The sequence below is a fragment of the Cavia porcellus genome, unplaced genomic scaffold (genome assembly GCF_034190915.1).
Source record: "Cavia porcellus strain 051 isolate PalLab524CR breed Dunkin Hartley unplaced genomic scaffold, mCavPor4.1 scaffold_9, whole genome shotgun sequence".
Taxonomy (NCBI): Eukaryota; Metazoa; Chordata; class Mammalia; order Rodentia; family Caviidae; genus Cavia; species Cavia porcellus.
In genome coordinates this window covers 20,360,731-20,375,558 of record NW_026947492.1, presented here as the reverse complement: position 1 = coordinate 20,375,558, position 14,828 = coordinate 20,360,731, and the positions used below count along the sequence as shown (strand labels likewise).

General features: G+C 47.4%; 1 protein-coding gene across 1 annotated transcript in view; it reads right to left on the bottom strand.

The window, feature by feature from the left end:
- Dcps (decapping enzyme, scavenger) overlaps window positions 1-9,177 on the bottom strand; it is a 37,409-nt gene extending 28,232 nt beyond the window's left edge. Inside the window, exons 1-2 of the mRNA XM_003472667.5 lie at window positions 8,932-9,177; window positions 6,755-6,929 (exon numbers count right to left, since the gene is read on the bottom strand). Of these exons, the coding sequence (XP_003472715.2) occupies window positions 6,755-6,929; window positions 8,932-9,132 (376 nt within the window). The 5' untranslated portion in view covers window positions 9,133-9,177. The remainder of the gene's footprint in view (window positions 1-6,754; window positions 6,930-8,931) is intronic.
- Between the last annotated feature and the right edge of the window lie 5,651 nt (window positions 9,178-14,828).

The window sequence follows — 14,828 nt, the reverse complement described above, 5'->3', positions numbered from 1 at the left end:
GTTAAACCTGATGCTTCATTCTATCTTCATGCAGACTTCGGATACCATGACTCTATGATCTTGTAAGATAAAAAGTCCCTTAGGGAGTTTAACTGGGGTTCCAGCTTGGCTCACTTGCCCAGCATGCACCAGGCCTCAGGTTTAATCCCCCCTGTGGGGAGGGAGCCAGTGTCACTTGTCACTCAGGTAACTGAGTTTCAGAAACTCAGTGAGTTTTTCTGGCACTGCCTAACGGTCATGAGTCTATGGGCAATGGGTGGGGGGTTTGTTTTGTCTTGTTTTTTGTACTAAGGATTGAACCCAGAGTCTTCACACTGAGCTACATATATCCCTGGCCCTTTAAAAACTTTTTTGCCCAGGTTGGGTTCAAATTTGAGCTCCTCCTGCCTGCCTCAGCCTCCCAAATACTAGGACTACAGGACATCACCACACCCGGCTGTGCTTTTCATGTTAGGTAGGCGTGTCCATCTGGGAGGGTCCTAGTTGACACCTACGTGGCAATACAGTCCCTGCTGGTCACCTTGCTGGCAATGCTCATCCCAGGTACAGGGGGAAGGCTGCCGAGGACATCACTGTGGATGTGTGGAGAGACCAGTGCCAGTCTGCACTGCAGGGGTCCTCCCGGGGCCTGCTCCCCGGGCATCCCTTCCACCTGCTGGAGGACCTGCTCCCCCGCTCTGTTCTGCCAAGGCTGGCTCCATCTTGGGGCGTCCTCTAGCACCACACAGGTCTATCCTGACCACACCCAGCCTAGAAAAGAGGAGCCACAGAAGAGGAAGTCCACGAAGCCTGGCCCTTGGGAGGCGATGAAACCAAGCAATTTCATTTTCAGTAACAGTGACTAAAAACCAACTTGAGAAAGATGAAACCCTACAAATTCATGGGAAACTGTTTTCCACCCTTCTCTGCGCCCCCATAAGTCTCCCTAAGGTTGCCCCGTGTCCTGAACCTCATGACCCTCCTGCCTCAGTCTCCCAAGCAGGTGAGATTCCAGCACTGCACCACCAGGCCTGACTCTTGTGGGAAAATAGTCTTCTTAACCTGAGGAAGAACCATGACTTGAGAATATACATATAAAACAAGGTGTATGTTTATATAACACACACACCTAAAATAATATGAAATAATATAGCAAGCAATGCATATGAACAGTACAAGTCCAAGAAAAAGACCAGGACTAGAATGTCTGTCTTCCTCTCTGCCTTGCCCCCCATCAAAGACAAGCATCTCCCAGATGTGGAGTTCAATCACTTCGTTGTCCTCCCTGCCTGGCACATGGTTTAGTGTGGCCCGTTTCTCCAGTTCACATCACTAGAATCACACTGCACTTTGCCTTCTACGGTGAATTCATCCTTTACTGTTCGTTTTCACAGCCGCAGAGCTGTCGGCATCCACCTGGGTTCGTCTAGCCTGCTTGTATTGTTTCTGCTTTTTTCTATCTTGTACAAAGCTTCCAGGGAAACTTCTAGGATCAGCTGGTTTTAAAAATGTCCTCCCAAAAAACCCTCAGTTTTCTTTCCAAAGAAATGAGGTTTATCTGTGCAGAGAGCACAAGGCAGAAAATTCTGGTCTGTGGCTGAGGCACAGGGTGTTCTCTGTGTGCAAAAGGGACTCCATCCCCAGGGTACCCACTCGGCTCCTGCCCTGGCCTCTCTCACAGAGGCCACCTCCTCCTGTGACCTCGGATTCCACTCCTGCTTCACAGCAGGCAAAACAATTGGTCTTTTTAGAGGCTGCGTGGACTCCCACTCACTATCTCCCCCACCTCCTTCCCCAGGTAAGAGAAAACAGAGGTCTCATGAAAGGGCTCCATTGAGAGTTGTGACACCAAGAGGAGCCGAGGCCGCCCCACCTGGGTGGCAGAAGCCGCACACGGACTGCAGTCACAGTTGCTGCTGGCCATCTGGCCCAGTTTCCTTGGGTTTGCCACCTGGCAATAGGAGAAAGCGAGAAAACCTATCCTAGCCCTGAATTACAGCCACTGCTCCCCAAATTTACGTCATGGGGAAGATAGAAAAATAACACACTGACAATACCTGCCAGCTGCGATGCCAGGAGCTTACACACCTATCTCAGTGGGCTGTAACCCATGGCAGAGGCCAAGAAGTCAGTTTAGGAGGTGAAGACCAACATCTAACAAAGGAAACAGGTAAAACTGTAATGAAGTAGAAAACACTGGAAAGTATCCTGTGAGGTCGTTTTGTATTGTGAAACTTCCGTTTCGCTAAGATTTCCACATATTTATGTGCTCTGGGTCTCGATGTAAAATCTACTCGCTGAGGGCAAGGCTGAAGGCTGCCGCAATCCAGCTGCTTATCTGGTTCATAACCACCCCACTGAGGTCTGCTCATCACTTAACAATCTAACAGAAAACATAGCTGAAGTGACTCCCCAACTTCCTCTGTACCCCACACCTGCCACCGCTCCTGCCCTTGTGCCCGACATCACAGCTCCTTTCCGTTCCCCTTTCCTGCCCATACCCTGTGCAGTTTGCAAAGCCAGAACCTGTTCCTGCTCCTCCCACTACCTCTTACACAGTTGGTTCCTTGCAGCCATCAGGTCTGTGCGTGGGTGTCAATTCCCTGGACCCCGGGCCGTGCAGCCCTGCTTCCTCCTCTGCTGCCCGCCTCCCTCTCCACAGCTCTGGGCACGGCACTGATTTCTGCTGTCCCCACCAATCAGATCCAGCGGCCAGCAGCCCCATGCACAGGCAGGCGCTTGCAAGAGCTGGGTCCCCACGGAGGTAAGTGAGGTCCAGCATCCAGCCCATGGCTGGCCTGAGGCCTGCTCTTCACCCCGTGCTGTACCCAAACTGGGGAACTGTGTGTCACTGCCCCAGTGCCTGCCTCTGCTAAGTCCCCAGGCTCGTTCCTTGGCACGTGAGGAATGGCTCCCAGGGCTAGCCTCCTGTGGTCAGTCGAAAATCTGGAGGAAATAAATGACTGAGAGTCATGAAAACTTTCAGACTTGAAAAACAAATGGGCTAGTGACTAGAGAAATACCAAAAAAATCCAGCAGAGCACAAGATCTATGCTGGGGCAGCCACATAAAGCATAGAAGATGCCCCAGGCAAGGAAGTCACTGTAAAAGAACCAAACTACCCAAAACTTCAAGGCAGCAGCTGGGCAGGGGCCACAGAGGGCTGAGGGCACAGCAACTGCCTGTCAGGGTGCCTCAAGTGGGCAGCACTAAGCTGTGATTCAGACAAGAGGGTAAGGCCTTGGCAGGTTCCAACCAAGCCCAGAGGGCAGAGGCACCTACGGCGGGACACTATGGCAACACTGCCACCTTGTGGCTGTGGAAGGCCTGACCCACGGGATAGAGTCCGCGTGACAGTTTCTGGGGTCCTTCAGCACCACTCGGAGGCCCGTGCTTATCTGGCTGCTGGGCTTGGAGCCAGGTCTCAGGCGGCTCCCACCTTCAAAGACTTCTGCCTCTCCACCAGGTAGGGGTGAACCCTCCTCTCTTCTCCTAACTTCCATCTTTCCACCCACTGCCCCAAGCATGTCTGAGGGCAAGGATGGCATCTTACTCAGCCCTGCAGCTACCATACCTCATGTAAGGCCCAGCACAGCAGAACAATAATGGCTGCCTCCAGTAGAGCGTGGTGGCTCACGCCTGTAATCCCAGTACTCGGGAGGCTGAAGCAGGAGGATCGGTGCGAGTTCAAGACCAGCCTGGGCTACAAAGTGAGCTCAAGGCCAGCCTGAACTGCATAGAGAGACTCTGTCTCAAAAAGACAAAAAATAAAATAAAATAAAATAAAATAAAATAAAATAAAATAAAATAAAATAATGCTGTCTCTATCTATTCATTTATCCACCTATTGATACTGGGAATCAAACTCAGGACCTCATGCTTTCAAGGCAGGCGCTGTGCTGCCTAGCTATACCCCGGCCCACCTCTAAGTAGTAACTGGCTAAGTACTTCTTTTTTTTTTTTTTTTTTTTTTGTCTTTTTCGTTTTTATCGGTACCAGGGATCAAACTCACGACTGCCTGCTTGCAAGGCAGGCGCTTATGCGACTGAGCTAAATCCCCAGCCCCAGGCTAAGTACTTCTGAGTAAGGTCCCCACTGATTCTCGCATTTCACCTGCGCAGCATCTACAAAGCCTCCATGGAAATACCAGTATAAACTAGAGATTCTCAGAAGCCTGGGATGGAATCACAAAGGCGGGCATGGCCTTTCTGCTGTTGTTATTGTTATTGTTTTGAGGTACAGTCTCACTGTGCAGCCCAGGGTGACCTACTATGTACTGTGTACCCATGGTGGCCTCGAACTTGTGATCCTCCCCTATCAGGCCCCCCAAGTGCTGGGATTACAGGCTTGTGCCACTGCAACTGGTTGCAAGTGGTATTTTTAAAGCCCTCTTGAAGCTTAATTGTGTATGTCACCTGCATGGGAATTTTCTAACAGGCAGACTCTCGGTCTGTACTGGGGAGCAGAGGCAGGGATTTGGAGGTATTCATGCTACTGGGTAGTAAAAGTGTGGGACAGATATTGATGAACTATGACCAGCAGGTCCTACCCAAGCCATGGCCTGTGTGTGTACAAACAGCTAGCCAGGGGTGAGCTTCAGAGGGGTGGAGAAGGGAGAAAAGATGAGGAGGAGTCCGAGACCATCTGTGACTCACGAGGCCTAAAATATTCACTTCTGTTTTTTTAGACTTAAGATTTGCCCAGTGGGCACTATGCTACATCCTCCAGCTTTACGTACTTATTTTTTCAAAATTTTATTTAAGGATATCTGTAAGTTGCCCACTCAGGCCTAGAACTTGCAATCCTCCTGCCTCAGCCTCCCAAATGGCTGGGATTACAAGTGTGCACCACGCATCCGGCTACCCTGGTTCTTTACCAAAAAAAATTTTGCCAACTTCTACTCTAGAAAGTCACCCAGAGGCAGGGAACACAGCTAAACAAAGGAGAGGCAAGGACCAGTCCTCAAAGTAAACTGCTTTGTGCCTTCTAAATCCTAAGGCCTAGTGGGAGTGGAGAAGGCGGGGAAAGAGAGCTCCCGTCTGAGTAGCAGGGGGGGCAGGAATGGTGCTGGGGAGGTGGGTCATGGGGTTCTGGGGGGTCCCTAGTAGGTGGTAGCCTCTTTCTGAGTTCATCTTGGGAAAAAAAACAGAAAGAGAGCGTGATGACCAGCACCATTTGTGTGCAGTGCAGCACGAGTACCCCCAAAGTAAAAGAGGAACCTCAGGACAGCTTCGGAGCAGCAAAATGGTGCAACAAAACTGTTTAAATTTGGCTGGGGAGGAGGTAGGGGAGGGAGGTGGAAGATGCAGGGGAGGCAGGAGCAAGGGTGTGGCAACGAAATTGGCTCTGGAGCCTGTGATGGGTCTGTAGCAACAGTGTCTGACTACAGCGCCTTCTCGTCACGCTTCTGCCACCGTGTGAAGGAATACACTGCTTAAATGTCACAGCCTGAGAAGGTAAATATAGCTGTCCACTTCTGTCAACTCAAACGGATGAATCTGGCTCCCTCTGGGGAAGACCAGGCTGCTCTGCTTTCTGCTGTGAAAGACCTGTTTGTCTCACACCAGGCGTTCACGTATGTTTGCAAAGGACAACAGAGCCCGTTCATGAGGGCGCAAAAAAGACTTAGCTATGACAAAGACTACGAGCAGGATATCTGCAAAGCCATATCGTTCCCAAACGCTGGAGAGCAAACACGGAACACAGAGGGTAAGACACAACACCAAACACATCCCGGTTTCCTGGCGGCAAGAACCATTAGTCAACCAGCCTGCCTACCTGTCCAGCAAAGCTGCCTATGAAACCGAACCATCTAGAAACAAACAAAAAAAGAGTGCATGGCATGCCTGGCTTTTGGGCATGGAGTATTCTTTCTGGTACACTAAAAAAACACATGCAATCAAAAACAAATCTCTGTTATAACCGATGAGTTCCTGTCCTCAAGTCCATCCTGCTCCATCGTACTGTTTATTCCCCCACCAGAAAGTAAGTACCTTTGGGAAAGTGACCACTTTTGCAGTCCCCAGTGCACTCCTGGGGCAGTCTAAAAGTACGGTCAAGTGAGAGCATCACCTACAGACTGTGATTCTGGACAAGTTACTCAACCCACCTCTCAAAACCTGATTCCTCACCAGATGTGGGGGTAACACCTATAATCCCACGGTTTGGAAGGCTGAGGCAGAAGGATTACAAATCTGAGGTCAACACTGGCTAGACAGTGAGTCTGAGGCCAGTCTGAGCCACACAAAAGACCCTGTCCCCAAAATAAAATTAAAAAGCTAACAAACAAACCTGTTTTTGCAACTGTAAAGTCCTCTAGCAAAAGGGCTATTTTGAGGGTTAAGTCTGTAAATACATGTAGAATGCTTGGCACACTCGTTTGTAAGAGTTCATAAGAGTTCAATAAGTGTTTATAATTATTTCCAGTTATTGTTAATGAGCCGATGAATCTATTATTGCCCCATGATGCACATTTCCTTCCCAAAACAGACACCTGCAAGGGTTCTTCAGCCTCAGCACTGCAAATAGATCTTTGTTGTGGGGCCTGCCCTGCACTTTACAGGTTTCCCAGCATTTCTGGCCTCCACCCACAAGGCATCACTAGCAGGCACACCCCAGCACTGACGACCAAAACTGTCCTCAGAGACTGCCAGATGTTCTCTGCAGAACAAACCCTAGAATATGCAAGTCGGTCTACAGTCAGGTGACCACAGCCTAGTTCCCATCTCGGTGCCCTCCACCCCACCCTGCAGCCACATCAGCACCACACGCTCACCACTCAGCTGCCTTGGAGGGAAGAGGTGATAGGTGCTGTAGATGTCATTGGAGAGCTGCAGCTGGAGCTCAGGGCTGCCGGTCAGGAGCTGGGCCACCTGCTCCACCTGAAACGGTGTCTTCTCCAGGATCACAACTGCATCCTCTCCATTCCCACCCCCAGAGTCCTCATTCACCTGTGGGCAGAGACACCATCAGTGAAGCCAAGTGCAGAACCGCAGGGCAACCACAGAACACAGGCAGAAGCTCCCAGGGCCCAGGACATCCCAGCACTTGGCGTCTCCTCTGAAGTCTCCCTCTAGAGAAGCTTAAGCAATGTCATGCAGGTTTTTCTCTCAGACAAGGGATCTTCACCTGAATTCTTGCGGCCACCCTTAGACCCTTCTTCCAAAAGATGTAAAGTTTCTCAGCTACTGTCTACCTTGCTTTAAAGAGCTTTCTAATCCCTCCTCACTGTGAAAGAAAAGATGAAGAGACAGAGCTACAGGGATTAAGTGACTTGCCTCAAGTTTTACAGACAGTTACTGTTAAAACAGAAACTAAGCTGGAAGGCTGTCACATCTAACATCGTCAGCAGGGGATGCTCGCTGAAGACAAGTGGCAATGAGAATGCCTGGCGGGCCCTCGTAAATAAAATCAGACACGGAAGGAGACACGGAAGCTCAGCCTGAACGATTCTCCCAAAGACATGAGGTCCCGCTAGTAGTTCTGGGGAACGCTCAAAACTTCCATTGGCTAGGCTTCTTCACCAATTTGGGATGGTCTCCTTCTCTTCCCAGCCCTTGCTAGACTGCAGTGCACGTGGTATTAAAGTCAGTAAAGCATCTGTTTTCACACACATGCCTCGTAGTCATGAAGATCGGGAGCGCTAACTCTCATTTCTACATCCCGACATTTACTCAGCCCCACAGCACATGCAAAAATACTGTTAGGTATGAAGTTAAACTTCAATGGCCCTGGACAAAAGGACTGGGTTCAAAATAGCATTCTTTGTCAATGAGGTAAAGACACAAAGACGCCAATGTATAGTACATTTGTAATCTTTTTTTAGATCTTGAACCCAAAGTGATCCCACAGAGCACAACGATCCCACAGAGCACAATTACACATTGTGTGGGTTCTGATACCTGGCTACCTGGCCAGCTAACTCCATAACAACACACACTGCATCTCTGGCTGTCTTAGTCCACAGCCCAGGGGTATCAGGAAGAGAAATGTTCTTACAGTCTCTTGGCTGTGGACTCCCACCTGGTATAAATTAAGAACTTTGTCTCTCCAAAATTTACTACATGATTAAAGTCCCAAGGAAAAAATGACAACCTTAAAAGGTCAGGAAGAAATTTTGCAACTACTAGGTAGCCTCTAAGCAAAATGGTGATAAACGTAACTATCTCTATTCTCCAAGATCCAGTAGCAACTTGGGTGCATAAAAATGTATCCAAACTCGCACTCTGTATCTACTTCACTATAAAATTCTACCTATACTTCTGCATGGCCATTATGTGTCTCGCCTGAATTCTTTTTACCAAGGGTACAAAGAAATGAGAACTAAGGAAGTGAAGGGCGAGCTGCGAGCTGCATCAGAACCTGGCTTCCTGGTAACCGAATGTGGAACTGGGCTAACAATTTTTTTTCTTTGTTTTGAAACAGGGTTTCACTGTGCAGTGCAGGCTGGCCTCTAACTCGCTGTGATCCTCCAGCCTCAGCCTCCATCACAGTGCTGGGATTACACTGCCACCACGCCGGGCTGAACTACCAATTTAACAATCTCTAGCACTACTGAAATGTAAAGCAGGGTCCTCTTTTTCACCTTCAACGTCATCTCCTGGGTCAGGGGCCAGGGAGACATCCATAAAATGACAGGATTCCTAGCACATTTATATTTTGATGGATGATAGAGGGAATGAGGAACGTAACACGTGTTTCTTTTTACCTGATACACTCTATAAAGATGAGTAAATATGTGGAGGGAAGGGAAGATTAGGAAATTAAGCCTAGGTGTATTTACCCCTTTATTTCATGGGTAACTCTGTCGCCCCGCCCACTACAGCGATGCCCCCCCTTCTCCATTATGTGATTGGTAGTTTCCTGCCCGGATAGGGAAAGTTAAATCCGCCTCCGCGGCGATGATTGGTTCCCGTCTCCCGCGTCCCCACCCCACAGGTGCCCCAGTGGTACCTTCCCGTGTAGGAAAATGATTTTGTCCCGCGCAGACTCCCTCAGCACTTTTTGCACTCTGAAGCCAGAGAACGGTAAGCAGACGGGGGTAGAAGTACCATTTCCAACACTTGCTTTCTTTTCCTCCGTGCTGGGGGCTTCCACATCCTCCCCATCTTGTTCGCGCTTTCTCTTGGGTTGAGGCGGCACAGTCTCCGCCATGCTGCCCAGAAAGAGCTATGCGCCTGCGCGTAGGGGCCGCTGACGTCTGCCCTTTAGGCTCCTTTCTGGACCGGGCGGAGCTGCGACTCCAACTCCCGACCTGCATTGCGCCAGTTGGGCGCTACCACAATTTGTGACGTACTACGCGCCCTGGGATCTGCGACTCAAACTCCCGGCGTGCTTCGAAACTGCGGGCTGGGACTACAACTTCCGAGGTACCCTGCGCCGGTAGATCTGCGACTGCAATATCGGACGTTCTTTTTTTTTTTTTTTTTTTTTTTGTGGTACCTGGGATTGAACTCACGATTTTGCACTTGCCAGGAAGGTGCTTATGCTGCTGAACTAAATTCCCAGCCCCATTTTTTTTTTTTTTATACTGGAGGTTCTGCACGCCCACGGTGCTGGGACTAATCCGTTGTATCCTTGATACGTCTGATTTATTCCACGCCGTGGAACGGTTCTAGCTGACCTTGCGAAGAAATGCATTTAATCTGTGCCTGCTCTCAGCCTCGTCCGGCTGCTGGCCGGCCCAAAAGAAAGGAAAGGGCGGGGGCTGGGGATTTAGCTCAGCGGCATAAGCACCTGTCTTGCAAGCAGGTGGTCGTGAGTTCGATCCCTGGTACCCATTAAAAAAAAAAAAAGGAAAGGAAAGGAAAGGGCAGGCTAGAGAAAGGAAAGCCTCTCTAGCCCGAGGCCCCTCCTGAGAGATCTGCGTTACTCATCTTTCTTGTTTTCCTGTGCCTTGGAGACCTTGTCAGAATACTGACTTTTTGAAGCCAAGTTTACACCAACATTTAGGAAAGATCATGGGCTGTTTCTGGAACATAATTGCCAGCTTTTATTAGTCGAGTTTTTTTTTTTTTTTTTTTAAGCGAGTACCATTTTTCTAGTTAGCCCATTTTTCTTGTTATTTGACAGACAAATTTTGTCAAGATTGGATCCCTGCATCAAGTTTGAATGAGGGGTTTTTTTTTGTTTTTGTTTTTGGTGGGGGATCGAACTAACATGACCTCGCACTTTTCAGGCAAGGGCTTGTGCCACTGAACTAAATCGCTGGCCCACAAACATTTTTGCTAGAATTTTGATTTGCTTTGGTTGGGGTTTTTTGATTTTCGTTTTTTTTTTTTTTTTTTTTGAAACAGGATCTCTCTCTCAGATGACAACGTCAGTGAAAAAAAAAAAGAAACAGGATCTCTATGCAGTTCAGGCTAGCCTTGAACTCACTTTTGTAGCCCAGGCTGGTCTCGAACTTGCCAGGGATTCCCCCTGCCTCAGCCTCCCGAGTGCTGGGATTACAGGCATGAACTACCACGCCTGGCTACACCTGGCTTTTTGCTAATGTTCTGAATTTAATTTTTAAGACCTAACTATAGGACAACTTTTGCAATTAGCAATGTTAGCAACAAGTTGCAATTTTCAGTCAGTTTGTGGTGACTGCCAAATTGTAATAGATTTTTTAGAAGCATAACTATGAGCTGGGTGAGACATTGCTTTATAAAGCGTTTTTAGGGCAATTGAGAGTCCAGAATAATTATTTGGAACACCAACCAAAAAAAATTTGTCACTTGTCCACAGGTTTCTTGGATATTGTCATCTTATAGGAGTATACTAAGCAATTATAGACTATGCAAAACTAGAACAAAATACTCTGAAGGAGAGATGGTAGTTAACAAAACTTGCTCTACTGTATCTTTTGAAAAAAGTTTTCCATTTTTTTCCATGTCAGAAAAATGGAAAAGAAATTTGAAACATTAGTTTGGACATTTGTAGCCACATACGAGAAGTAAAAATTTAGAGTCCAATTCAAATGGTAGGTAAACATTGGGGTCCAATTTAAAACAAATTCAATTTTCTGAATTCTAATTTTTATCTCTACAACCCCTCTTCCCACTTTTGCCAAGAGAGTATCAGTAGGTCCAGCATATTTCAAAATAAATTTAGTCTTGTTTAAACTTGGCCTGATGGCGCTGTATAAATATGTATGGCAAGTATAGTGACTGAAGCCAGGGGCAGTGGCACACAGCTTCATGGAAATCCCACTTACATAGAAAGCTGAGGGAGGAGTACCACCAGGGCCAGGGCCAGGGATTTAGCTCAGCAGCATAAGCACCTTGCTGGTGAGCACAAGGTCATGAGTTCAATCCCTGATCCCCGCCCCCCCCAAAAAAACACAAAAAACAAAACAAGTTTCAGGCTAGCCTTGGCAACTTATTAACAAGATGACCCTGCCTCAACGTGAACAAAACATGGGCTGAGGATGTACCTCAAAGCAAAAGTCCTGGGTTTAACCTTCATTTACCACCTCCACCCTCCAAATGAAGTCCCAGGGGCTGGGGATGGGGCTTAGTGGTAGAGCACTTGCGTAGCATGTGTGAGGCCCTGGATTTAATTCCAGCACTGCAAACAATAAAACACTGCAATTGTGGGGGAAAAAAAGTCTTCCAGGGATGCTGAGAAATCAATAACAAATTTTCTTTAACTTTGTCGATAGGTCTGGTTAATTGATCAGCCAGCATGGGTGAGAAACACCTTAGGAAGCACTTCTAAAAAGTTATTTGCAGCTGGGCTTGGTAGCGTATGCCCATAATCCCAGCACTCCGGAGGCTGAGGCAGGAGGATTGTTTCAAATTCAAGAGCAGCCTAGGTTACAAAGTGAGCTCAAGGCCAGCCTGAACTGCATAGTGAATTCCTGTCTTAAAAAAAAAAAAAAAGTTATTTGACGTTTTTCTGCTTTTTTTAATGGCAGATAAAGCATCTCATTCCCTTGGGTTGGTCAGGTAAACAAAAAAGCAAAAAGCAAAAAAAAAGTGCAGGTTCAGACGAAAACTTACATCTGCTGGCAGATACGCGTGTCTCTCTCTCTCTCTCTCTCTCTCTCTCTCTCTCTCTTTTTGTTCCGGGGATCAAACCCTAGAGCACGCACTTGCAAAGCAAGCTCTTATGCCGCTGAGCTAAATCCCTGGCCGAAGATACACTTGTCTTAAACCAATAAAATTAAGCTAGTCTTATTTACCAAAGGTTTACCCAAGTCATATGAATTGGAAAAATGTTTAGGTTAATTTATAAATGTTCATATGTTCTAAGCCATTTTGAATAGAAGAGTTTGCATTATATAAACATAAAATGTATACTTAAAAGTATACACAGAAACAAAGATCCCACAGCTTTTTTTAAAATCGGTACCGGGGATTGAACTCAAGACCTGCTGCTTGCAAGGCAGGTGTTTATGCCGCTGAGCTAAATCCCCACCCTCTAGGTCCCACAACTTTTATTTAAGGATTTCAGTCATAAGACAGATACATAGCTTACAAATGTTGGCTTTGTACCAACGGAAATATTTTCCTCATCTGAAAGTTCACTGGAATAAACTGACAGACTCACTAGAGAACAGAGATCTGTGGGAAGAGTCAGTATTTTACCCAGAGGCTCACTGTGCTTCCGAAGTTCCTGTACCCCTTTGTGTGGGAGGAGGGGTAGGAGCAAGGAGAGTGTTCTACCCAGGGGACAGACCAGGTGGGAGAGAAGTGTCATGGGAAACGCGTCCAGGTATGTTAGCAGACCTCAGGTTTTTTATTTTTTTATTTTTTTTTATTTTTGAGACGGTCTCGCTATGCAGTTCAGGCTGGCCTTGAGCTCAGTTTGTAGCCCAGCCTGGTCTCAAACTCGCAATGATCCTCCTGCCTCAGCCTCCCGAGTGCTGGGATTACAGGCATGAGCCACCACGCCTGGCTCAGACCTCAGGTTTTCTTGCCATGTTAGTTTAGTCTTCTGTGTTTAATGAAATTTCAGTGGGAAAACTAAAAGCAGTGGTGAGCCTCCTCTTTGGGGGGATTTGGCCTAAGGTGGATAAGGGGACTTGGCAGAAAGCTTTCCTCTGCAGGCTGAGAGGGAGACAAGGAAACTCAACAGGACCTTGATTCTGAGGTCCTTTTAAGGCCTCTCAGTATGTCAGAGCCACTTCTGGGGGATGGTTTTCAGAGCCTCAATAACTCATGTTTTGAATATGTTTTTGCAAATTAAGACTAATTTATACTGTGAAAACTTTTTACTGGTATTACTGGAAAAGACCTTTAAGCTTTTTAAATTTGGTCAGTTTTAAAGTAAAAAGTCCTTCCAGCAGCCAGGCACGGTGGTGGACACCTATAATCCTGCCACATGGGAGAATGAGGAAAGAGATACTGGAGTTGGAGCCCAGCTGGGCAGTTTAGCAACTTAGTGTAAAGGTCCTGAGTTCAATCCCCAATTAAAACACACACACACACCCCAAACAAAAAAATAAAGCAGTGCCAGCAAGAGATAAAGTGGACAAAGGAAGCAGAGAGTTTGGTTAGCAAGGCTTCCAAAAGGAGGTATCAGATGTCTGAGAAGCAGGATTCTACACAGAGGCCATGTGTGTCTGTGTATCCTAAATATCAGCTCCAATTAAACTGACTGCTGAATATAGAGCTCTTAAAAAGTCTCTCTCAAGCCGTGTGTGTGGTGACACATGCTTGTAATTCCAACATCTGGGAGGCTGAAGCAGAAGAGTTGCAAGTTTGAGCCGGTGTGGGTTAACACAGTGAGTGGAGGCCAGCCTAGGCTGCTTAATAAGACTCTGTCTCAAAAAAAAAAAAAAAAAAAACAAACAAACTTTTTTTTCTCCCAGATACCACGAGGTGTTGGGCAAACCAAGCGACAAAGATTGCTGGTTCCTTCCTGCTTTGGTCCCCCTAAGAATCTTGCTCCTGGAGCTTATGTTTTGAGCAAGATGACTAGATGAGAAATTTACATCTGAAAGGCACAAAGAAATAACCTGTGTTCCATCCGGAATTGGACTGGAGGGGGACATGTTCCCAGACCCCTTTCATCCACTCCCCACTCCAAAGCCAGCACACCAGTGCCAAGCATTGGTGGAAGGAAAACCCATTTACTTTAGGGTCAGCACCCTGGGTAGAAGGGGGAATCTGTCATCTCAGACCCCACCCCGGAACTGGGGTGCCCAAAAGGGCTTCCCTCTGGAGGAAGGGAGGGGAAGGGATGGTAAACAGGCAGGCTGCTTGCTGAGTCAGGGGTCCGGGTGGATAAACACCTCCATCATCCCCCCGGATGTTTTGCCTGCTCTGCCCAGAGTGTCCTTGCAGTAACAGCTGACCTTCATCTCCTAGGGTGATACCTGTAGTCCTTAGACAAACAGATTTTTCATGCAGTTAAACATTATTCCACGGCTAAGGAATGCGATTACAAGTCCTTGGCTTGAACTTTAATGTTACCTGAAGACCATTTGATGTTCTGGGTCATGAAGAGCTGAGGAAGATTATGCATTAGGAGAGCTGAAAGGTTACGGATTAGGAGGGCTTTCCTGTTCCTTTCCCGCAGCCGCTGATGCCACAGTCAGTGGCACAGTCACCGAAGGGTGCTTCTACCTAGAACTTACAGTGCTGGGCAGTGCAGAAAAGTGGTTTCTGAGGCCAATTTACAAGGTCAGCCTAGTCCAGAATAGAATGATATTAGACACAGTGGTTTAACTTATTACTGTTACAGTGTTCACCAACTGTTAGAGGGGTTGTTTGGACTCAGAAGGTTCAGGACAGTTTAGTGTTCAGTGCCCTGGCAACTTAAACAGTTTCTGTAGTCATCCAGGGACGGAATAGGTGAGTTTAGGAGTTGATAAGAATAAATGGTTATAGAAACCGAGCATGGTGATCCACGCCTGTAAT